General features: G+C 47.6%; 2 protein-coding genes across 4 annotated transcripts in view; both read left to right on the top strand.

Annotated features, from left to right (window-relative positions):
• Window positions 1-23,993, top strand: part of Grk3 (G protein-coupled receptor kinase 3) — a 99,080-nt gene that overhangs the window by 18,427 nt on the left and 56,660 nt on the right. For 2 of the 3 annotated variants that reach the window (XM_048450378.3, XM_048450367.3), the window contains exon 2: window positions 10,331-10,407. The exons of the other annotated variant lie outside the window; for it this stretch is intronic. In XM_048450378.3, coding sequence (XP_048306335.1) covers window positions 10,344-10,407 — 64 coding nt within the window. In that variant the 5' untranslated portion in view covers window positions 10,331-10,343. The remainder of the gene's footprint in view (window positions 1-10,330; window positions 10,408-23,993) is intronic. 3 annotated transcript variants of the gene reach the window in all.
• Window positions 20,111-20,660, top strand: LOC125410708 (large ribosomal subunit protein eL21). Its single transcript, XM_087903703.1, has one exon. The coding sequence runs from the start codon at window positions 20,163-20,165 to the stop codon at window positions 20,643-20,645; it is 483 nt and encodes a 160-aa protein (XP_087759829.1). The 5' UTR covers window positions 20,111-20,162; the 3' UTR covers window positions 20,646-20,660.

Genomic DNA, 23,993 nt, shown 5'->3' with positions numbered 1-23,993 from the left:
ATGGCTCAGTTTTTCCCTTATGGTTCCCAGTTCTGTTTTCTCGTGTGCAGTGTGGAGGCCAGAGTCAATGCTGAGTGTCTGCCTAGGTCACTCTCCACTCTGTTTTGATACAGGGTCTCACTGGCAGGTTCCAATGGTCTGTCTGTCTCTGGTGCCCCCGGGGATTGGATTGCAGATGTGTGTTGCCGGCTGGATGTTACATGTGTTTTGGGACTCCGGGTTGTGGTCCTCACTGGCACAACATCATTTATTGACTACTCTGTCAGCTGTGTGGCCGGTGGTCCACGCTGGTATCTGATATCTTTGTTTCCTCCTCTGGGGGCAGAAGCTTTTTTGTGGTTTTCTTTGGGAAGTTCTGTGGTTCCGCATGAACGTCTGCGGTGCACCCCACTGAAGTCTATGGCACATTTCAAATTATTTTCTGTATGCTGCGTTGGAAGACCAACCACTTTCTCTGAGCCTGAAATTAAACATGAGAAATACTGAAGATACAAGCAGGAAATCAAGACATAAGCATAGAATAGGTTTCAGTGAGAAAGGAAATTGGGCCTTTAAATGAAAGATAATTATACTGCTTTGAGAACTCCTGCATGTAAGTGGATTGGGCTCTGAGACTTGGGCCAGCTTTTATAGGAGGCAGATTCAAAAGTCTCAGCATGGTAAATAAGGCAAGAATTGAGAGTCAGAATGGAACCAATGCTAGGCTGGTAAATGTGCTTACTGTGGGAGTCTAGAATGTTCCTGAGACAGTCTCTAGAGGTGCCAGGATGGTGTGTGAGCCAATCATAACATGTGAGATTCTAGATCAAATGGATTCCTTAGTTCATCAAAGAAGAAAAGATCCTGTCTTCCAAAGGAAGCAAATCAACAAGCAGCCCATGTAGAGTTGAGTTTGGTGCCTTTCTCCAGGCAGCAGTTGACACACTGAGAAATGAGGAACATGTGCTAGCCTAATTTTACTTTTAAATTACGTATTGTACCCTATTTGAAAAGTTCATCACTAGTAACCGACTCCAAAGAAGGACAGTAATGATGCTTCCTTCCCTTGAGCTGAGCGATCTTGCTGTCTCTTCTCTCCCTGCACCCTGCAGGGTGGAATGCAGAGCCAGGAGCAGTCCTCACCTCTCCGCAGTTTGAAGCACCATCATCGTGGTTCAGGGGAGAGAGCTCTGATAGGTGTTTTCACTAAGGATGCTAAGCAAGGAGCCTCTGCAGGCAGAGAAGTCAAGGAAACACCATCCGCCACACCCCAGAGGAACCCTGCTGCATCTTAAGCCTGCACCTAGGAGCTAAAGAGGACCTTCTAGAAGAAAACCCTGGCAGGATAGGTTGTAGCCTCAGACGAAGCAGTTTTGGTTTGGTTTGGTTTGGTTTTGGCACCAGAAGCTCAACACATAGTAGAAAAATATTGAAAAGTCAAGATTAATCAAGTTGCAAACACTAATGCCCTTCGAAGACATCAAGGGATTTCAAGACAGACTTTAAACTCTGAGGAACTATTTAAATAGCTGTCATGGTTTTCGTTCTAGCTGCTAAAGCAACTGAAGAGAGAAAGGTCTATTCTAAGTCCTAAGTCCAGGTTACGGCTGTCGCTGGAGGGTAGTCAAGGCGGCAGGGAGTCAGAGCAGCCGCGTCCACAGAAAGGAGCAGCAAGGACAAATCCTGCACATTTGCACTTGATCACTTCCTCCTCTTTCACAGCTCTCAGGTCTCAAGACAAGGGAATGGCACGGCCCACTTTTAGGCTGGGTCTTCCCAAGTCAGTTAACATAGTCAGGATGATCTCCCACTGGCATTCCCACAGACCAACCTGATCCACAGTTAACATGGTCAAGATGATCTCCCACAGGCAACCTGACCTACAGTGAACATGGTCAAGATGATCTCCCACCAGCATTCCCACAGACCAACCTGACCTACAGTCCCTCAGTGAGTCCCTCCCAGGTGACTGTTGACAAAACATCCTGATGATAATATATGATAACTCGAGTCCTGAATACAGAAAGAACAAAATAGTAAATACCAGCTCTCCTCAAAGTAGGCAAAGTATTTGAAGGGGTTCTCCCACGGAAGACATGCCAGCAACAGACAGATTAGGTGCTTAACTTGTTTATCATCTACTCTGGCTAATTTACTATCCAGGCCCACGGAGAGGTCAGAAGGTCAACACTGTCTACCGTGCATTTGCGGTATTAGCTCCGCGTGGAGAATGGTGTGTGCATTCCTGGAATCACAAATCAGCAAGTCACATGGTATATGCAGTCCACGGGATTCCCCTCGGCAATGCTGAAAAAGGAATGCACATATGCCCTGTGCAACAGCGGCAGACCATACTCTTGCATGTTTCTACCTGGAATGTCTAGGGGTCACAAGGGACAAAGATACACGGCCAGTGGGTAAATAGCCTTCAGTAGGAGCAGACTTAGATTGCCTGTGGATTCAGAGATCCTCTTGGCACATTGAAAGTATTTTGGGATGGATTGACGTGGCAGACCATGTGTTTGTTAAATGTCATACAAGTCATCACCTGAGGTGGCTCAGCAGGTAAAGGTGTTTGCTGCCAAGCCTAATGACATTTGAGCCTGGAGGGCCCACATGGTAGAAGGAGAGAACTGACTCCCTGGGTTAGCCTCTGATCCCCATATACACACCACCATGGCATGTGCATGTGTGCACACACCCAAAATAAATAAAGTGTAAAAAAAATACAAACAAATTAAAACCCTTCCAACCTGCATTTCCATGGCTAAGAAACTCAAAAAACTGAAGAAAAGGAGCTGACAAGAAAACACAAATTCAATAGCAGGGTTATCTACTTAAGTCCACCCACATACGGTCAATGCAAATTGTCCACATACTTCACTGAAAAGACAAAGAGGGTCAAGGAGAACAGGGAAGCAAGGTCCAACTGTACACTGTGAGCCAGAAACTCACCCAGGTAGGAAACACAGATGCTTAGGCAGTGGACCCCACACAGACACCAGCTGGGAGAAACCTGCAGCAACCTAGTCAGGCTTCAATGAACCAAGGCTGTGACATGCATGAAGAAGAGGAGCTTCAGGGTGATGGGTCCCCTCAGCATTGACTCACAGTACCCACTGTTCATGTGTCTAATAGAGCTACGAAGCAGACAATGCAGGTGACATCGGAAGCAGACCTGGACAGTCAGGATTAAAGTTTGGGAGTTCTTTATCTCCGCCCCGGCAATACTGAATCTGGAAAATCTAAGTGGCACTATTACTCATTCTGACCCAATGATTATTTACCAATCACTTCTTCCAGTAGCAACACATGTACAAAAGACTCAAAGATAGATTACATGCCAGACAGTAAAGCAAAGATTGACAAATCCAGAGCGAGCAGAACCATTTGGTGTGTGCTTTCTAGCCACTGAAGAATTAAGCCAGAATCAGTAACTGGCAGGCACCCGACATCTCCAAGAACTCAGTGACTCCCAAGCTACCTCAGAAACGATTATCACCCATGCAACCCCCAAGCTAGCGGAGGAGCAGTGAAGACCAGACCACATGGTACTTCTGTGAGGGGGTCAGGTGGGGCAAATACAGAGCTGTGGGTGTATGCTGTTGGCTCCACAGAGGATTCAGGATGCCCCAGTGAGGGTCAGATGGTCTTATGACAAAACAATGAACCATTAGGGACAATATGGGAAACAAGACCTTTTTGTCTTTTACCCTATCAGTGCACAGAGGTCAGCCTGAAATGAACATTGCACCTGTCAGGAGAGCTACAGCTAAGAATTATTTTGTTATTTTGACTGTGTGTGTCTGCGCATGGGTCTAAAAGAGTACCTTGGATCCCATGAAACTGTAGTCACAGGTGTTTGTGAGTCACCCGTGTGAGTACTGGGAACTGAACCCTGGTCCTCTGCTAGAGCGAGCTGTGATCTTAGCCACTGAGCCATCTCCCCAGCTCTGATCGTTCTGAAACTTCTAAAGGAAAATCTAGATGGCCTTGGAGGTATGAACACTGCAACCAGGGTTGCTGACCAGGGAAATGACCCATTGTATGACGTCATCAACTAAACCAGTGTTGCAGAGACCCCGTGAGAAACCAAGAGAAAGAGGCTAAGGGCCAATCCAGGGACAACTTGAGTCGTATAGACACCTGTTCTTCCAGGCTGCATAAAGAAGCCTTCCGTTCAATAACCAGACTGGCGAAAAGTCAGACTGTTTGATGAGGCTCCTCACAAAAGTAGATGTGTCGATCCCAGTCAGCACGTACGGACATGTTCAACATCACTGCTCATGGGGGAAGTGCAAGCTAAAATGCAAACTGAACCAAGATCTTCCATGCACAGCAAGGTGTCTGAAAGAGAGAATAGCCTGAGTAGGACCAGGGTGGAGGAGCGGCTTGAAGCATCACATGCTGTTGGTTGCAGTGTGATGACAGGGCTGCATGGGACTGTGGGGTTCATGGTTTCCCTTGATGGATGATAGAATTTACCAGGCAAGCAGCATCTCAGCTCCTCGGTGTTTCCCTGTGAGAGATGACAACACGTGTCTTTAAAATGTCTTGCACATGGGTATTTAAGGTGTTTATTATTCATAACAATCCCAAACTGGTGGCAACACAAATGCCCACAGACAAATGATCAGCAAACCCTGGGCTATTCCTGCAGCAACAGAAGCTTGGCTGGAGAAAGGCTAAGGACTCACAATATGGAGTGTGGGAGTAGCCCTGGGGCTAAAGAAAAAAGCAAGCTCATGAGATGAGACAGCCCAGCGTGGAGGCCGATGCGAGCTGCAGTTTTGACCTGCATCACGTGGCCTGTGTGGAAGGCCACTGGCTGCCTGGACTCCAGAATCTGTGGGAGGCTTTCTGCCTTGTAGGACTGATAGAAACTTTTGATGTCTATGTTTAGGACAAGGAGTTACAGGGTGCGTGTATTTGTGTAAGGTTCACCTAACAGTGCTGCCAAGATATGCATTGAATTATGATTTGTGGTGGTTTGAATAGGTTTGGCTCCCGTAGACTATTTGTGTCATAGCTGGGGTTTCTAGTGCTGTGAAGAGACACCATGACCACGGCAACTCTTAAAGAGGAAATCATTTAATTGGGACTGACTTACAGTTTCAGAGATTTCGTCTGTTATCACCATGGCAAGATAGGGTAGCATGCGGGCCAACATGGTGCTGGAGAAGGAGCCGAGAGTTCTATATCTTGATCTGCAGGCAATAGGAAGTGAACTGAGTCCCACACTGGGTGTAGCTTATGAGACTCAAAGCCTGCCCCCATAGGGACAAACTTCCTCCAAGAGGCCACACCTAGTCCAGCAAAGCCAAACCTCCTAATAGTGCCACTATCTATGGGCCAAACTTTCAAACACGTGAGTCTGTGGGAGCCATACATATTCAAATCACCACAGTTTGAATGCTTGACCTGTAGAGAATGGCACTGTTAGGAGGTGTGGCCTTGTGAGTGGAAGTATGTCACGGTGGGGGAGGGCTTTGAAGTCTCATATGCTCAAACTACACTCAGTGTGGGACTCAGTTCACTTCCTGTTACCTGAGGCCCAAGATGTAGAACTCTCAGCTCTGCCTCCAACACCATGTCTGTCTGCCTGCTGCCTTGCTTCCTGCCAGGGATAAACCTCTGAAACTGTAAGCCAGCCCCAATTACATGTTTTCCTTTATAAGAGTTGCAATGATAATGGTATTTCTTCACAGTAATAGAAACCCTAACTAAAATATGATATATACTAAAAAATTAAAAATGAATTATACCTTGGTTTGCCTTTAAACAGATTTAAAAAAAGTAATTCTGACTATCAAGGAGCGCAGTGGGTAAAGGCGATTGATGAGAAGCCTGCAGTAGGAATTTTATGCCCCAAAACCACAGACAGAAGATAACTAAACCCACACGTCCTCTGACCTCCACACTTGCACTATGCATACTGACACATACTAAATAAATGCAAAATATGGTAGTAGCTTGTTCACTCACTGTCACCAGCAGACTAGATTTCATTCCATTTGAATCAGTGCTTTGGGGCTCACAAGCTGAAAAGCCCCCTTCTCCATTTCCTGTCTCTGTCCCACATCATGGTTCAGTGTGTATGTTGTTCACTTTCTGAGCTCACCGCTCCTTCTGCATCCAGCGTTTCTTTGGGTCAAAATTAGCCCTGATATCTTACTTCTCTTCTTTTAGAAATATACTGGCTGCCCTAGATTCTGTGTTGTTTCATATAAATTGTTTCTTGTTTCTGCATTCTGTGAAAGTCCCCCTGGGGTCCTGATGGACTCAGACCGACTTAATAATGAAATGCGGCAGATCTTTGAATGTTCTTAATGTCAGTATTTCTGTTCATAACCGTGGTGCGTATCCCCACTCCTTAATCTCTCTATGTGTTTTATAATTTTCCCCATAAATGTTTTGTGCACATTTTGGAAGGTTTTAATTTCAAGGCATTTCAGCTTTTTAATTTTATTGTAACTAGGTTCTTCCCTTTTAATCACTTTAAAAATTGGTGGCATATGGAAATTATTTCAAAACACTAATTCTGTGTCTTGGGGGCATCTTTTGCTTTTGTTTAAGGAAGAGATTGATAGCAGAATTTCTATGTAAGCATGCCTGGTAATGTATGGGGGTATGCATTTGGTATGTGTGCATGTGGCTAGGGCTGTGTGTTCAGTATACATGTGACATTGATGTGCATACCTGGGACTGTGTGCAGGGTATGTGTACATGGATGAAACTGTGTGGGGGAGTATGTGTGTACATGCATGGGGCCATGTGTGGGGTATGTCTGCATGCATGAAACTGTTTGGATTATGTATGCATACCTGGGGCTATACATGGAATATGTATGTGGCATTTATGTGCATATCTGGGGTGTGTGCTTGTGTGGGACTGTGTGGAGAGTATGTGTGTACATGTATGGGTCTGTGAGGGGTATGTATGTATGCATGCATGAAATTGTGGGGTATATATGCATGCTTGGGGCTGTGGGGGGTATGTATGCATGCATGGGACTATGTGTGGAATATATGTGCATGCATGGGAGCCGGGTCCTGGGAGAGGGTGGTGGCTGGAGTCTTGGCTGCTGTCAGTCCCTGGACGGTTCCTTTAATCCTGGACAGCAGAGGGAGGAATCTCTCATACAGCTGATGTCCGTGAGTGGCAGTGACCATCTCTTTCTCCCTCTGTGGATCAGGGTTACTCATGCTGCACTTTTAATGTAGTCTTTAAACTCTGCCACTGTATCGATTGCTCTTCCTCTTGTCGTACCCGAATGCCTGACAGAACAAGCTGAAGAAGGAAGGCTTGCTTACTTCCTTTTACTGTTTGATGGTGCAGTCCATCATGGTGGGGACAGCATGGCGGCAGGAGGCTTCTGAATGTGACTGCAGGAACACGAAGCTGCTTGCTTACATCTGGACGGATCAGGAAATAGAGATGGGAAGGGAAGTGGGTTCTGACTGTGAACCTTATGACCCACACTCCAGTGCCACACTTCCTCTGACTGTGCCCTGCCTTCTAAAGGACCCACACAGTCCCCAAACAGCACTACCAGCTGCAACCAAGAGTTCAAAGACAGGGTTCTGTGGGGGACATTTTACACCTAAACGTAGCTTTCTTCCTGGGACCCTGCAGGCTCACGGCCATCTCATGATGCAACTGTGTCCAGTCTCCTTTCAAAAGGCTTCTTGTTTCCACACTGTTTTCAAAAGTCCAGAGTCTCAGTCAGGCCTGGGTGGCTCACACCTTTAACCCCAGCACTTGGGAGGCAGAGGCAGGTAGACCTTTGCGAGTTCAAGGCCATCTTGATGTACACAGAGAGTTCCAAGACCCTATCTCAAAAAAACAAAAACTTCAAAGTCTCTTCCTGGACTGAAGACAAACTGTTAACTATAAGTCTATGCAACATTAAAAATACGTTCCTTACTTCCAGCATACGTGTGTTGAGTGCATATTACCGTTCCAAAGGGCTGGAACGGTGAGTAGAGGCCTAGAGAGGAGAGACCAAGCAAAGCAGGAACAACCAGCAAGGTAGACCCTGGATTCCACAGCCCCAGGTTCAGGATTGGGGCTCTTGGTGGTGTCTTATGGCCTCCAGCATTTTGGACATCCACAGCCTCAGCTCTGCTGCCTGTGGCACCTGTGACCACGCTCTTGGGCCTGCTCTACTGGGTGCTTTGTCAAACTTCTGTTTCTGGGCTCTCTCGATATCCTGGGTTCCCCATTGCATTCTAGGCTTTACCTGCTCAGAAGTTCCCTGGTACCCATGACCAGGGTTCAGGGTTCTAGAACCTAGGTGCAAGCATTGCATCTTTATTCTTGTGAAACCAACACCATGTGGAGAGCCACACATTCTGTTCTATCTGAGATGCGACCTGCCACCCCTACTCCTCCCTAGCCCAGCCCACCCCACCCCATTCCCACCCTCTCTCACTCCACCCGACCCCTGTGGACCACAGCTGCCCTCTGTGGCTGAAAATGAGAAAACGTTCTTCTTAGATACCTGGGGGGTGCTCTTTGCTCAACCACTCCCCCCCCTTGTATCACAACACCCTGCGATTCTTCCTCCTCTTCCAGCTCTGAGTCCGGGGCTCTTTCGTTAATCACAGTTACAAGGCCTTGGCTTGTGCATGTCCCCTGAGCGACTTAACCACAGCTTTGCTCACATCACTGTCTGTTCCCTGAAAAGCTGCCCACCTTTCACATATCCATCTTTCCTCTCTCTGCCCCAGCTCCATCCCGGCCAGAATGCCATGCTACCCTGAGGTGGTCTCTTCTCTGCACCCCACTGTAGTTCAGCCTCACTCAAGATTGGGGGGCATAGGAAGAAGACAGCCGCACTCTGTAGTCTGGCCCTCAAGGCAGCTCTTATCCCCGTGGACCTGCTGGGCGTGGCCTCTACCACTTGCATATTTTAGGCATTCTGGCCTTCTGAACATCTTCTGGAGCATTAAGGTCTGCTAATAGCATTTAAGGGCTCTTCAGTTCTTAGATCCAAAGTCTTCCAAATTCCTTTGTGAAGTGGTTCATCAGCCCGAGAGCCGCATGGCCAGGTGGTCACAGCCATGATTCCCCTGCAGATGAGTTCATCAGCCTGAGAACCGCACAGTCAAGTGGTCACAGCCTTGATTCCTCTGCCCACTGGTTCATCAGCTCGAGAGCCACAGGGTCAGGTGGTCAGAGCCATGATCTCGGCCCCCAGCTGCCATTCTCTTCTTTTGGGGCTCTGTGACTAAATGTAGAGCAAGAAAGGGGAAGGGTTTATGCTGATTTATAGTTGAGGGTTGTGCTAGCTAGTTTCATGCTAACTTGACACAAGCGAGGTGGGGAAACTCCACTGAGGAAATGCCTCCATAGATTCGGCTGTAGGACATTTTCTTATTGAGTGGTTGATGGAGGAGGGCCCAGCCCATTGTAGGTGGTGCCATCCCTGGGCTAGTGGTCCTGGGTTCTATAAGGTTGAGCGAGCCATGCGGACCAAGCCAGTAACCAGCATGGCCTCTGCAGCAGCTCCTGTCTCCAGCTTCCTGCCCTGTTTGAGTTCCTGTCTTGACTTCCTTCAGTGATGGGCCACTGTCTTAGTTAAAGGTCTAGTGCTGTGAAGAGACACAGTGACCACAGTAACATTTATAAAGAAAACATTTAATGTGGGCTGGCTTACAGATTCAGAGGTTTAGTCCATTATGGTCATGGCGGGAAGCGTGGTGGCATACGGGTAGACATAATGCTGGAGAAAGTGCAGAGAATTCCACAACTGATCCACAGGCAGCAGAAAGAGACAGAGAGAGAGAGAGAGAGAGAGAGAGAGAGAGAGAGAGAGAGAGAGAGAGAGAGAGAGAGAGAGAGAGACTAGGCTTGGCTTGAGCTTCTGAAACCTGAAAGCCCACTCCCAGTGGCACACTTCCTCGAACAAGACCACACCTTACAATACCACCCCCTACTCATTCAAATCTGCGTCTGTGGGGTCTGCTCTTACGCAAACCACCACCACTATGATGTGGAAACATAAGCCAAATAAACCCTTTCCTTTCCAACTCGCTTTTGGTCATGGTGTTCATCATAGCAATAGGAACCCTGACTAAGACACGGGTTCAGTCTGTCGTGGCCCGGACGGCATGGTGGCAGGAAAGGTGTAGCTGGGGTTGTTAGAGTCTGAGGCTGCTTGCTCACATCTGGGTCAACAAAGAAACAAACAAACAAACAAAACCTGAGACCAGGCAGTGTGTGATGCTCCCAGCATCTGCCTCCTCCAGCCAGGTCCCATCCCCAGAGTGTCCCCAGCTTCCTCAAACACTGGAGCGTCTGCAGGGCACTGTGCACCCATGCCCTAACAGCCACTCTTATCTTGCAGTATCCGGAGCGTGATGCAGAGGTATCTCGCAGAAAGAAACGAAATAACCTTTGACAAGATTTTCAATCAGAAAATCGGTGAGTTCTGCTTCTTCATCGGGTACTGTCATGGCAGCGGTGAGAGCTGGTGATGTCACAGCGCCCTCTGCGTAGAGCCCTTGGTGCTGTGTACCATGTAGAGCTGAAGAGGGGACTGGTTAGTGTCACGTGGTTAGTGATTCGCTTCACTCCTGTGTATTTTCCCTGTAATGCGTTATTTGGAAACAGATGGTTAAGCGTTAAGGTGGGTGTTTGTGGAGTGGAACACCACAACCTGGAGGGAAAAGTGAGGAGAGGTTCGGTCCCTCCCCAGCAGGTTCCCAGAGCTGCCTCTCTCAGAGGGAGACATTACTCAAGGTGTCTCTGCCTGTTCACACCAGATGGACATTTCTGTGTCTCAGGGAGACCCCTCCTGTTGTAGCCCCTCCCGTTCTTGTTGAGAATGCCTCGAAGCATCAGGCTTGCTCTTGTGTCTGAGCTTTAGACTTGCTGGTTATTTCTCGTAGAGGGAGGCTCGCCCTGCATGGAGCCTGTGATCTCCGTGTCTGGCTTTCATTTATTTCATCTGCTGCTGCGATGTTAGCATTTCATCCCCTTTCAGGGTGTGTGTGGGGCATACCACACTTTGTTTATCCATGTAGGAGGTAGAAGACCGCAGGATTATCTCTACTTTTTTGTCCATTCTGAACAAAGTAGCTGTGACCTGGGAATATTTACAAACCTCTCTCTCTCTCTCTCTCTCTCTCTCTCTCTCTCTCTCTCTCTCTGTGTGTGTGTGTGTGTGTGTGTGTGTGTGTGTACACCTGTATGGCCATCCATTTTCCTAAGATGTACACCCCACAGTAGAGTTGCTGGGTTGTATGGTAAAGTCACGTTAAGCTTTTAAATAAAGAAAGCAGCAGACTTCCTTCTAAAGTGGCTGGACTGATGCGCACGCCTGATGGGGGCTCTGTTTTCCTGCATCCACAGTGCCCGTCCCTGACTGCCCCCCCCACCCCCGCCGTTCATTTGGTTACAGCCACCTTGTTGTGGGCTCTATTCCTCATTCCCTCACAGTTAACAGCGTTGGGGATGTTTGAATAATTGGCCATTTCTAGATGGTCTTTGGAGAAATGTCTATTTAAATATCTTGCCCTTTAGAATCGGGTTACCTTTGTCATTGTCATGGTCATGTTTGAAAATGTGCTCTTGTGGGCAATACCTCCTTTCCTGTTTCACTGGCGGCATTTGGAGCCGTGAGGTTTCACTATTAACGCAGTCCAGTCTGTACACTTGCTCTTTGGTTACAGCTCGGAGTCATAGCTAAAACGTTTTGCTCAATGGTTCGTAACAACTTTCTTTTAAATGTTTTGGGTTTTTCTCTTATGTTTCATATTTAGCTTACTGGGATAAGTTTTTAAATCTACAATAAGATCAAAATTAGTGGGGTTGCTTTATTTGTATAATTTTTTTACATTTATTTATTTGTGTGTGGGGTGCACATATGCATGCCAAGACTTGTATGAAAGGTCAAAGGGCAATTTTTGTTTGGGAATTGGTTCTCTCCTCTCATGTGGGTTCTAGGAATTGACCTCAGGCTGTCGGGCTTGGCAGCAATCCCATTTTATTGGCTGCGCCATCTCACCTGCCCCTCTCCTTTTCTTATGCATGACATTTTCTTTTCCCCATTGTATTGTCTTTTATAATCCTTGCTGAAAATTGACTGTAGAATTGGCTTAGTGAGGCTTCTGACGTCTGTTTACTTCTGAGTCGGCATAGGACATTGTTCATGTCCCTGCTTTACAGCAGGGTTTAGAACTGGGAAATAAAAGACTCCACCGTGTTCTCTCTGTTTGTTTTAAGGTTGTTTGGGGGCTGTTCTGGACCCTTTACATTTCTGTGTGAGGATTTTTGGTAATCCCTTTGCAGTTTCCTCTGGGCCTGTGATAGAGAGCCTTCAGTCCGTGTGCTGGGAGCCCCTGTGTTGACCCTATTAGTGAACAGCCTCAGCTGCTTCGACTGCTCCGGGCAATGCTGTCTTTTCCAGCCTCACGCGTCTCAGAGAGTTTCTTCCTAAGGAAGGAAACCTCTTCCACAGGGTCGAGCTGGGGCTGCTTCCACTTTTGATTGCTCATTGCAGAGATTCAGAAATATAATGTGATCTATAGCTAGCTCCTGGGGTCCAAACTAGGTTAGTAGTTCTAGTTAGGTGGGTGCTTGTCTGTGTGTACACCTGTGTGTGTCTGTGTGTACACCTGTGTGTGTGCCTGTGTGTACACCTGTGTGTGTGCCTGTGTTTATGCACCTGTGTGCATGTGCCTGTGTCTTTGTGTATGTGCACATATACCAGTATATGTGTGTGTGTGTGTGTGTGTGCGTGCGTGCATCTGTGGTTCGTGTGTGTCTATTGCATGTGTGCACCTGTGTGTCTCTGTATGTATGCATCAGTGTGTGTGTGTATCTGTATGTATGTGTTTGTGCTCTTATGTGTGTGTATGTGAGCGTGTGACTGTGGTTCATGTGTGGTTTTGTGTGTGTGTGTGTGTGTGTTTATGGTACAATTATGGTATTTGTGTGCATGTAAGTGTGTATGCATATAAGTGTATATATGTGAATTCCTTAGACTAGTCTACAAGCTGTCTGAATAATCAGTTTCACTTCTTTCTTTCTAATCTTGTGTCTTTATTGTTTTTCATTTTCATTCTTAATGTTTCTCTCAATTGTTTTTAGCATGATTTAAAATAACATTCATCTATAAAGAATTCATAAATTTCATTTGATTCTTGTGGCCCAGGTATAAAAATCAGGGTCCCCACAAGCTTTGAGAACAAGAAAAGTGTATTTGCTGATGGGAAAATAAAAGCATGTGGACATAACAGAGGCCACCATGTTATCATAGCCGTTTGAAAGAGGGAACGTGTCTTAGTTTTTTTCCTGTAGAGACGGAGATGAACTTGATTCATCCCAGACAAAGTGTGTGGTCTTATTCCACACGGAAACACTAGAACTAACACTAAACGCTATAGATAATACCAGTAAGACATGCTAGGGACTGGTGATGTGGTTTGGTGGGTAGAGTGCTTGCCTCTAATAGATGAAGCCCTGGGTTCAGTTCCCAGCCTTGCACAAACTGGGTTAGTATTGCACCCCTGTAATCACAGCACTTGGGGGCATAGGCACCAAAGTTCAAGGGTATCTTTGATCACTAATGAGTTTGAGACTAGCTTGGGCTACACAAGACCCTGTCTACAAACAAACAAAACACTTTAGGATTCACTGTTGTCAATCTTAATGAGCAAAGCTACCAATCTGTTTTATGGCTCATAAAATGATTGTTTTGGAAGTTTTGTGCCTTAAAGCAAAATAGATGTGCAGAATCTTCAGACACTGATAGCTGGGCAACCTCTTCCTGGTGACAAGTGAGCAATCTGCTTGTGACCCTAGAGTGGGACCAGTACCCGTGACTATGCTGCACCCCCATTTTCCCTGGACTGACCCTTTCCTGACAGACATCCCAGGTCCCCTCCCCATCCCATCAGTGCAGAGTCACCTTTTACCACAGGAGAGGCAAGACAAGGGTCCCTCTTTGACTCAGCATCAGTGGTTCAATGGTGCTGGCCTTGTGAGTCATTCACTGCAGGAGGGGAGGGGGTTAAGGAGCCCTTTGGTCTTCCTGAGAGTGGGAATGAGCGCTCAGCTAAGTTCTGCTAACTGAATTTTCAGTATAAAGGGCTTAAAGGGAGCAGGCAGGTGAACCCTGGGGAGCCTGGTCAGTCAGAGTCACAGATTCCAGTTTCTGCCTCGGGTAACAAAGCCATGCAGAGGGAGACACCGAGGAGAGGAAGCAGACATTGTTAGATACTGACAAGGTGATCGTGGCAGCCAGTCTGTCAGCTTGGGTCAGATAGGGGACCTTCCCCTCCCCACAGCCTCTGCACCCTGGGGACAAATGAGAGGTCTGAGGTGAACGATGATTGAAGGGCTGCATCTGTCTCCCAAGGAAACTTGTTTGTCTTCCTGTTAAGCCATCACTCAAATTCTAGAAGCAGCCACAGTCATCACCGCTCAAAGGAAGATTCAGGAAAGGTCCATTTTAGTGTGTTATGTATCTGCTACCCTGTGCTTGAACATCCCTGGGCTCCTGACCTTTGACTCATGATTCACAGGCTGGTAAAGCTACTTGCATTTTTTTCTAAAGGTAGAGTTTCCTCTCCCATGAGCAACATTGTCCATCCAGGCTCAGACCAATAGCTTTGTCCTCCGCTTGCGCAGTTGGCTGTACTTGTGGTTCACTCCCTAAGGAGCCATGCTACTTATGTAATATTGCCCCTGCTGCTGCTGAGTTAACTTCAGCTGTCATTTCCTTTCTCCATATACAGGCAGACTAGGAAAGAACACATGCATCTGTAGGGGCTGAGACGGGGGCTCATTTGGAAGAGTGCTCAACCCCCACGTGCACACCCACCTACCAGAACACACAGGGCACCCAAACATGCACTCAGTACTTGTAATCCACATATGTGTGCAGGAAAGTGTGCACACATGCACACAGCACAACATACTTTCATGCAGAGACTGTGCACAGCACTCAGGAGTGACTGTATGTATAATTCATGTGCATGTACTCAGCATAGTGCACACACACACACACACGTGCATGTGCACACATGAACTCATACCTCTGGCTTCTTGCTCTACTTCCTATGGATATTGATGACTTCACTGTTCTCTAGACACAGGCAGATCTCAGGCAGGTGATTGACACATGTGTCCTTGCCTGTCACTGTCCTTCTCCATGCTACTACTGTAGCCTACACCATTATCCCCTCTCCAAGATATTTCAGGACCTTTTCTTAAATGGTGATTCTTACCTTTATTCCCTTCCTAACTGAACAGACACACCACATCACACCAGGCTCACGCCATGACTCTAACCAGGGCAGAGATCTGCTAGACTCAGGAAATCAATTTGTTCTCTTGGATTGCACTGTTTGCCTCGGATCCCTCCTTACTCTCCCCCTTCCTTCTCCTACCTCTTGAGAAATGTCCCCACTGCCATCCTCAGGAGCACTAGGCTCCCGCCCTCACTGCTATGTCCACCACAGCAACTTCTACATTTATGGACTCAAGAAGCTGAAGATTGAGAATATTCCTAAACAGATCACATCTGTGCTGAACACAGCACTTTCCCTGGTCCATGTTCTCTGAGCACTACAGCAGAGCTGCCATTTTCACAGTGTTTCACATCAGGAATGATGAAGGGATGGGAAGAAGGGACAATGGCGGGATGATGGGAGAGTGGGAGGATGGGAGGATGGGAAGGTGGGAAGATGGGAGGATGGGAGGATGGGATGGTGGGAGGATGGGGAGGATGGGAGGATGGGATGGTGGGAGGATGGGATGGTGGGAGGATGGGAGGCTGGGATGATGGGATGATGGGGGAGTGGGAAGATGGGATGATGGGAGGATGGGATGGTGGGAGGATGGGAGGATGGGATGGTGGGAGGATGGGAGGATGGGATGGTGGGAGGATGGGAAGATGGGAGGATGGGAGGATGGGAGAAAGGGATGGTGGGAGGATGGGAGGGTGGGAGGATGGGAGAAAGGGAGAATGGGAGGCTGGGAGAATGGCATGATAATGGGAAGAGGATGGGAGGATGGGGAAAGTGTGGACAGAAAGAACCCCACTGTATAAAATAAATTCAGGGGATGGTGACAGCAGGGCAGTCTTCACCACACCATTCTGCAGGATGTCAGCATAGAGAAAAGGCACAAAGGAAGGGCATACTTATTCGGCAGGAGATGGGGGTTTTTAAAGTATTCCCTGCCCCCGACTGGTCTCAAGGAAATCTTGCTCTCTCTCCCCATATGCTGGACTTGACTGCCACCCAAATTTCATGCTATTGGCAGAGCTTTATCTAATAAATAATTTGGGGCTTGAGACCGCCCTCTTTCTCTGTCTGGGCTGTCATGTAACCAACTGCCTCTATCTAGTGCTTGGCTTTTGGGGATCTGAGATAAGGGGCAGGAGGGTCTCCGCACTCCTGCTTACCAGTCATTCTAAAGAACTCAAGCGCGTCTCATGCTGAAAAGGAGCATCACACTCTATTTCTTGCTCTCCCCCTCCCCTCCCCTCCCCTCCCCTCCCCTCCCCTCCCCTCCCCTCCCCTCCTCTCCTCTCCTCTCCTCTTCTCTTCTTTTCAAGACAGGGTTTCTCTGTAGCTTTGGAGCCTGTCCTGGAACCAGCTCTGTAGACCAGGATGACCTCGAACTCACAGAGATCCGCCTGCCTCTGCTTCCCAGAGTGCTGGGATTAAAGGCATGCGCCGCCCCCTCCAATCACAATCTATTTCTTAGAGTGGGAAGATGGGAACTGTGTGAGTGCATGGGTCCAGATTCCACCAGATTCCTTGGGCGCCTCAGGACTTGGGTGACCTGGTGTTTTTCCAAATCTGAGGGACAATGTCAATCACTTTGTTAAGGTGCCTGAAATCCTTGTTTTCTAAAGCATTCATTGGCACACATGTGGAGAATGTGAGTTTTGTTTGCTTGGTGTGTGTATGTGTGTGTGTGTGTGTGTGTGTGTGTGTGTGTGTGTGTGCGCACGCACGCGTGCTGTTCCTTGGGACTACTGGTGAAGGATTTGAATTCCCAATGTGGAATTTCAGCTTAGCTCAGGGCTGAGTATTCAGGAAGTGTCTTGGCTCAAATCTCCTCAGCTCTGGACTTGCAAGCTGGATTTTCATGTCTTATAAAACAATTGCCCACTTTATTAAAATGATTCCCCACAGGCCTTTTGGCAGTTGGAAGCTTCCAGCAAACACCATGCTGTCCAGCTGATACATATCGAATGTGGGTTTCTTGCCAATGGGTCCCTGGGCCACTGGAGGAAGTGGCTTTAACAGCACCTTTGAGACCCCATGCTGTGGCAGATCATCCTTTTGCCGCCCTTGTTCCTCAGGGACATGTCCTTCCTGAGCTGAAGTCAGTGTCGTCTCTGTTGAAAATGCCTGCATCAGGGCCTTTGAGATTCTTGCTGTAGCCCATGGACATCTCCACACTTCCCTTCCTCTATAACCCTCCATGGCTTCCCACCATGCTAATTGTCTCACAGTGCTGATTCCTGGCAGCCCTCGCCAGGGGGCACAGAGGAAAAGAAGGGTGAACCCCTGTCTTCACACAAGTCTGACCTGGTGATAGGGAAACAGAACGAAAAAGCTACTTACCCAAGGAGGTGGGACCACTCTCTGAACATGGTCCTAGCTGTCAGTTCCAACATAGCACAAGGAAACACAAGAGGCCTGCCCACCGCTCCAGGAAGTGGGGAAGGAGCCCAGAGACACATTGCTCACACTGGGCCAGGACTCATACCACAGTCACCTCAGTCATGGCGCCCTATGGCACAGACTGCCAGTCTGCTGTGAGGGGCAGGCATGTAGATCTTCAGAAAGACTTCCAGTCCCGAGTGGTAGTGTGTGCCCAGTCCCTGCACTTGGGAGGTGGAATCAGAAAGACATGAGTTTGATTCAGACAAGGTGGACCGGCTCACGTCTGCGTGTGCCCAGACAGTCTGGATGTGCCAGGTCCGTGGGATACCCTCCTGCCTCACATCCACAGAGCCAGTGTGGGTGGATGGCTCTACACAGTTCTTTGGGTAATATTTGTCCAGCGGTTTATTAGACTATCTCCATTTTTTTTGTAAATCATTTGAAATCGGCCTAATTGTCAGTGTTTGTGCTGTAGAAGGATGTTATGGTTAGTCTTCAGTCCACTTGACACAAACTAGAGTCATTTGGAAAGGAGGAACATCAATTGAGAATACCCCTCCATGGTCCTTGCAGGTTCTTGCCCTGTCTTAGTTTCTGTCCTGACTTTCTCCAGTGATGGACTGCCTGGGACTGTAAACTGAATTAACTCTTTCATCCCCGAGTTGTTTTGGTTTAGTTGTTTCTCACAACAGAGCCCCTAAGACAAGGAGCGCGGGCTGAGACTGGTGAAGGATTGTGGCCCGGGGGAGCCCTCCCTGCTCAGGACTGGAGACACTTACTGTGCATTCTGTCAGTTGTGACAAGATCATTTTATACAGCCGGAAGGAATACAGCTATTGGAAGGGTTGGGTGCAACTTTTCCCCTCCCCAGTGTTCTAGAAGTTTCCTCCCATTCCCCTTTTGTATTGTTTTCCAGACAAGGATATTCCATGGGTTTTCCTTTGGCCTCATACACAGCCATTTACCCTCTGTCCCCAGGACTCTCGGCACTTTGTGAGAAAAGAAAGGTCCTCTAGCTCCTCCTAGAGCATGCGGGTTTCCTGGGAACAGACAGGACCTGGATTTCAACTCGGGTAACATGGCCGCACTTGCCTTCAATGGCAGTATACTCAATATGGGTTCTTTCTGTGAAGGGTTAAGTCCACATGCAAAAGCTCCCTTACCACGAACAATTATGGCAGCATGCACCTTTAATCCCAGTACTCAGGAGACAGAGGTAGGTGGATCTCTGAGTCTGAGGCCAGCTTGTTCTACAGAGAGAGTTCCAGGATAGCCAAGCCTACACAAAGAAACCCTGTCTCAAAAAACTAAAGCAAAATAAAAGAAAAACAAAAAGTTTACCAAGGAGGGCAGTGAAATGCTCAGTAGGTAACCTGATAACCCAAGTTCTAGCCTCAGCATTCACTTGCTTGAAGGAGGGAACCAACCCAACTGACTCCTGTGACCTCCACATGCTTGCCGTTGGGACACACACACACACACACACACACACACACACACACACACACACACTATATATATATATATATGAAAATAAACAGATAAATACATAAATAAATAAATGTGACTAAAATTTGTAAACTTAAAAGACGTGGAAGCGCATCAGGGAGGCAGTTAGCCATGTGCTTGTTTTATTATATTCATTGGCTCCTGTTGGAACTGAGATGAATCGAGAGGGCCCACTGAGGACCGACGGCATGGGCTAGTCAGATTGGCCTGGAGCTGCTGGGCATGCAGTGCCGTATCTGATTGGCTAAATGTGTGCCTTATTTATTTTTCTATCAATTTGCTTTTCCATTTACTGTTTAAGGACCCCTTTATTATTCCCTATGTGGGACAAGATTCTGACCCCTTGTTTCAATGGCTGATGATGCTGGATATGGGGTAGAAATGCTAAGTCCTCTTACTCACGTATTTTTGTATGGAAATGTACTTAGAGGGGAATTCTCAGAGTTCTGCCAAGGGCCTACATGCAAGGCCTTTCCCGGACTTGCAGGCATGTTTCTCCAAATACTCAGGCTGCTTTTGCAGCTCCTAACACAGAAGCGGTAATGCATACTGAAGTGCACTTTCCTGTTTTCTCCACAGATGGGTAGGCTGTTAGTGACCTCGGCTAACCACAAAGGTTGCACAGCCTTTCTCCTTCGTTCTCTCTGTGGCAGTCATCATCTGGAGTCAGTCTTCTTAGGGTCCATTTGGCTGCAACATTCCTAGCGGTTCCTGTCCCTCATGCCGAGCAGCGGCAGTCACAGTCACACAGAGGCCCAGGGGTCCCTTGAGAGCCTTCTCTCTGCATCGAGTTTTATCTGTGTCCGTGTACATCTGTCCTCTGTTCTGCCCACTGTTCCGTGTGCGTGTAGCGTGCATAGAAGGCTGACGTTGGACAGCGTCTCCAGGTTATCATGGTGATGCGGTTCTCTCGAAGAGCCTCGCAGGCCTGGCGTTTCTTTTCAAGCCCTGCCTCGGGCAGCCCGCCCTCCTTGTAAGAGCGCGCGGCCCCGCCCCCTTCCTTTCGCCGTGGTAGCCATCTTTCAGTAACTCGCCAAAATGACAAACACAAAGGGAAAGAGGAGGGGCACTCGCTATATGTTCTCTAGGCCCTTTAGGAAACATGGAGTTGTTCCTTTGGCCACGTACATGCGAATCTACAAGAAGGGCGATATTGTAGATATCAAGGGAATGGGCACTGTTCAAAAAGGAATGCCCCATAAATGTTACCATGGCAAAACCGGAAGAGTCTACAATGTCACCCAGCATGCTGTGGGCATCATTGTAAACAAGCAAGTTAAGGGCAAGATTCTTGCCAAGAGAATTAATGTGAGGATTGAACACATCAAGCACTCGAAGAGCAGGGACAGCTTCCTGAAGCGGGTGAAGGAGAACGACCAGAAGAAAAAGGAAGCCAAAGAGAAGGGCACTTGGGTTCAGCTGAAGCGCCAGCCTGCTCCACCCAGAGAAGCACACTTTGTGAGGACTAACGGCAAGGAGCCTGAGCTACTGGAGCCCATTCCCTACGAATTCATGGCCTGATGTACAAAAAGAAATAAAAGACCTGGACTGTAAAGGAGAAAAAAAAAAAAAAAAAAAAAGAAGGCTGACGTTGAATACGTTCCCAGATAGTCCCAGTCGCTACCTTTGTTGTCTGAGTTCTGTCATGTAAATGTTAGAGTGTGTTGCTTGGCTTCTTAAGAAAGTTCCTGATGAGCTTTGCACTAGCTGGGATTATTCTAAGACAAAGGTGGACCTAATTCTTCCTATCCACAAGCATGGTGTTACTCTCTGCTTATTTATGTTTTCTCGGTTATATGCGTTGGTGCTTGGTAACTTTTAGCCGAGGAGTCGTAAGCATGTCTGGCCAGGCTTGTACCCGAATGGTGCACTGTTTGGTGTTGATGAGCTTCACGGCTGTAATGTCTCATGGTGCTGTGCATCAAAGCTTGACGTGAATCTATTGCGTTAGTTGATCCCATTGCACGACAGCGAAGTCTTTTATTGCATTGCAGCTTGGTTTCTAGACAGACACTGCTCTCTCAAGACAGTATTTCAGGATGCACATTTTTCATGCTGAATCTGGAGCTTCTTGGCATCCTTAACCTTTGAAACATTGTAAGACAATGCAATACAGATGATTTTATTACCAGGGCCGTTTGTTATTCTGCACAACATGATTATGGTGAGTGTTCACTGTCTGCCCTTTGGATAATTTTATTTTTATTCTTGGGCCATTGAGTTTCTGGCATCTCCTGTCTGGGTGCTGCAAGCTTGCAGTGTTTCCCGCCGCCGACTTGCTTCTGTTCCACCGTCCTCTGGTCTTCACGCCATGATTCCTACTTAAGCCGATGTCCAACCACGTGCCCCACAATGTTCAGCTCACTTTGTCATATATAAAAACAAAACAAAACCGTAGTAGTGAAGTCCCTCAGGGGACTGATCCAAGACCCTTTCCTTTTAAAAATTGCATAATTTATTTGTGTGAGTGTGAAGGTGCACCTGTGAGGTCAAAGGTCACTTGTGTGAGTCGCTTCCCTCCTTCCGCCACGTGGGTCCTGGGGATCAAACTCAGCTTGTCAGCTTGGTGGGAAGCTCCTTTACTCACTGAACCATCTCACTGGGCCAAAGTCTTTTTTTTTTTTTTTAAAAAAAAGTTGAACTGTGCACAAGTGTTAGAGGAAGACGATGTGAGTTTTGTGACCTCACTCACCCGGATGAAGCAGGCACGCCACATGTGTGGTGTTCCCAGATAGTTCCCATGATGCAGTCATGAAACTGGCATGAAGACATTTGTTTGAAGGCACTTGATGAGGTGGCAGAGCGGAGCACCAGGGTGTGTGCTCGCTCAGTGGTTCCTGAAGGTGTGGAGAGAAATGTGGAAGGTGGAAACGGCCTCCTGAAGGCCTTTCAGAGAACTCTCAGAGCATGGGGTCTTGGCTGGCCACGTGACTCCTCTCCCCACTCAGCGCCAGGGTAATTGCCTGAGCTTAGAAAGGCACTCCGGTTAACTTATGTTAGCAATTCCGTCCTTTTGTGTTTGCTCAAGGATGTAATGTACTCAAAGTTTATTTTTTCTTTGTTGCCAAACTCAACCATCTCAAATGGTTAGGAAACTGCTAATTATATAAGGGCTGCATATTGAAAGCCACACTGATAGGGTTTGTTTCTATTATTGGCCATATAAAAATTTTAATTATCAAAGGCAAGACTTTGGTTATCTCTCCAGCATAATTAAATGCCTCCTCCAGGAAATTATATAACCATAAATTATCTTTTATTTTACCCCCAGAATAAATATTTTTTATTTTATTTTGTTGTTTGTTTTATTTCTAAGACATGGTCTCACCTTGTAGCCCAGACTAGTCCAGAATTCACTAGATAGCTCAGGCTGGTCTAGACTTTTAGCAGTCCTCCTGCCTCAGCCTCCTGGATGCAAGATTGACACCTCATGACTCTGTATTTTCTTTTTAAAAATAAAATTTAATGTGCCCAGCAATGTGAGAGGCGTATACCAAGCATGGTCTTTGTAACCTGGCTATCCTAGCAGTTGGGAAGGGGAGTCTCCAAGTACATAGTTTACACTGAGACAATGGCAGGCACATGGAGGAGACCCTTCTATGTATCTATACCCAAAGTGTTCAACCTTCGTGCCCAGACATTTGCCCACTCTTTTATTGAGGTGTTTCCTTTTTTTTTTTTTAAAAAAAAAAACAAAACAAAACTGACTTACGAGAATTTTGTTCAGGGCATGGAGAGATGAATGGCTCGGTGGTTAAGAGTGCTCACTGCTCTTCCAGAGGCCAGAGATGTTCAGACTCCACCCAGCTCCCGTGCAACTCCCACCCAGCTCCCACCCAGCTCCCACCCAGCTCCCACCCAGCTACCACCCAACTCCCACCCAGCTCCCACCCAGCTCTCACCCAGCTCCCACCCAGCCCCCTCCCAGCTCCAGGGGATCTAATGGCCTCTCCAGGCTTGGCAGGCAGACACCTGTACTGGCTGAGCCATCTTCATGGCCCCTAACCTTCTGGAGTTTTTGATTCTTGTGTCTCTATCCTCAATGTACTTGGCTTGTTCAGGCTCGACTGTGCGGCTTCTGCTAGGTATCATGGTTGTGAAGGACAGGAGACTTGAGACTCAGAAAACTAGCTAGAGGCCTGAGGCCTGTGGGGGAAGCCGTGGAAAGGGATACACTCTCCTGGGCTGGGAAGTGCTCAGTGCAGTTATGTGAGGTAAGCTGAGACCAGTTTGGATGCCCAGCACCCAGGTGTGTCTGTGTGTTCACCTATCCCTCCAGCCCTGGGTGTTCAGAGACAGGCAGATTCCAGAGCTCACCAGGAGACACCTGATACTGACATCTAGCCTGCATGCACGCACACACTTACCTGCACACTCACCTTTGAGCAAACCTGCACACTCACCTTTGAGCAATCTTGCACAGACAGGGACATGTACCTCCCATATGGACTCCAGTGTTATGTGTCATCCTGGGCAAAACTCAGCAAAGGTGGCTCTTGGAGCAACTGCAGGGAATAAAGAGTCTCAGAATTGTTTGTGTGTGGGACAGGGAGTTGGGGTGTTCTAGGCATGAGGCATGGCTGGCTTCAAGGTGGTCCTGGTGTCCTGAGCAAAGAATTCCCTGACAATGGGTAGCTTGCATACCATGTGTTTGCTAGGATGTGAAGAAAGGGCCTAGAAGGGCCTAGAAGCTCCACCAGCCCCAGGCATCCTGTTTCCACAAGTACCCTGTGGTGGTCACATGAACCCTCTCCTCTGTGTCTCTGTCCTCTTGGGCTGTTAACTCACTATAGTGACCTGCGGTCTCAGGGGCTGGTGACAATGTACATTTAAGCAATCGGAGGGGCTGTAAGCAGAGAAAACAATGTC

Source organism: Myodes glareolus, chromosome 2 (genome assembly GCF_982192425.1).
Source record: "Myodes glareolus chromosome 2, mMyoGla1.1, whole genome shotgun sequence".
Classification (NCBI taxonomy): domain Eukaryota; kingdom Metazoa; phylum Chordata; class Mammalia; order Rodentia; family Cricetidae; genus Myodes; species Myodes glareolus.
The sequence above is the reverse complement of the archived record's forward strand: the minus strand, read 5'-3'. Positions and strand labels throughout refer to the sequence as shown.

Bases quoted from the DNA above. Each gene is read 5' to 3' on its own strand.
- LOC125410708 (XM_087903703.1), top strand. From the start codon at position 20,163: ATGACAAACACAAAGGGAAAGAGGAGGGGCACTCGCTATATGTTCTCT.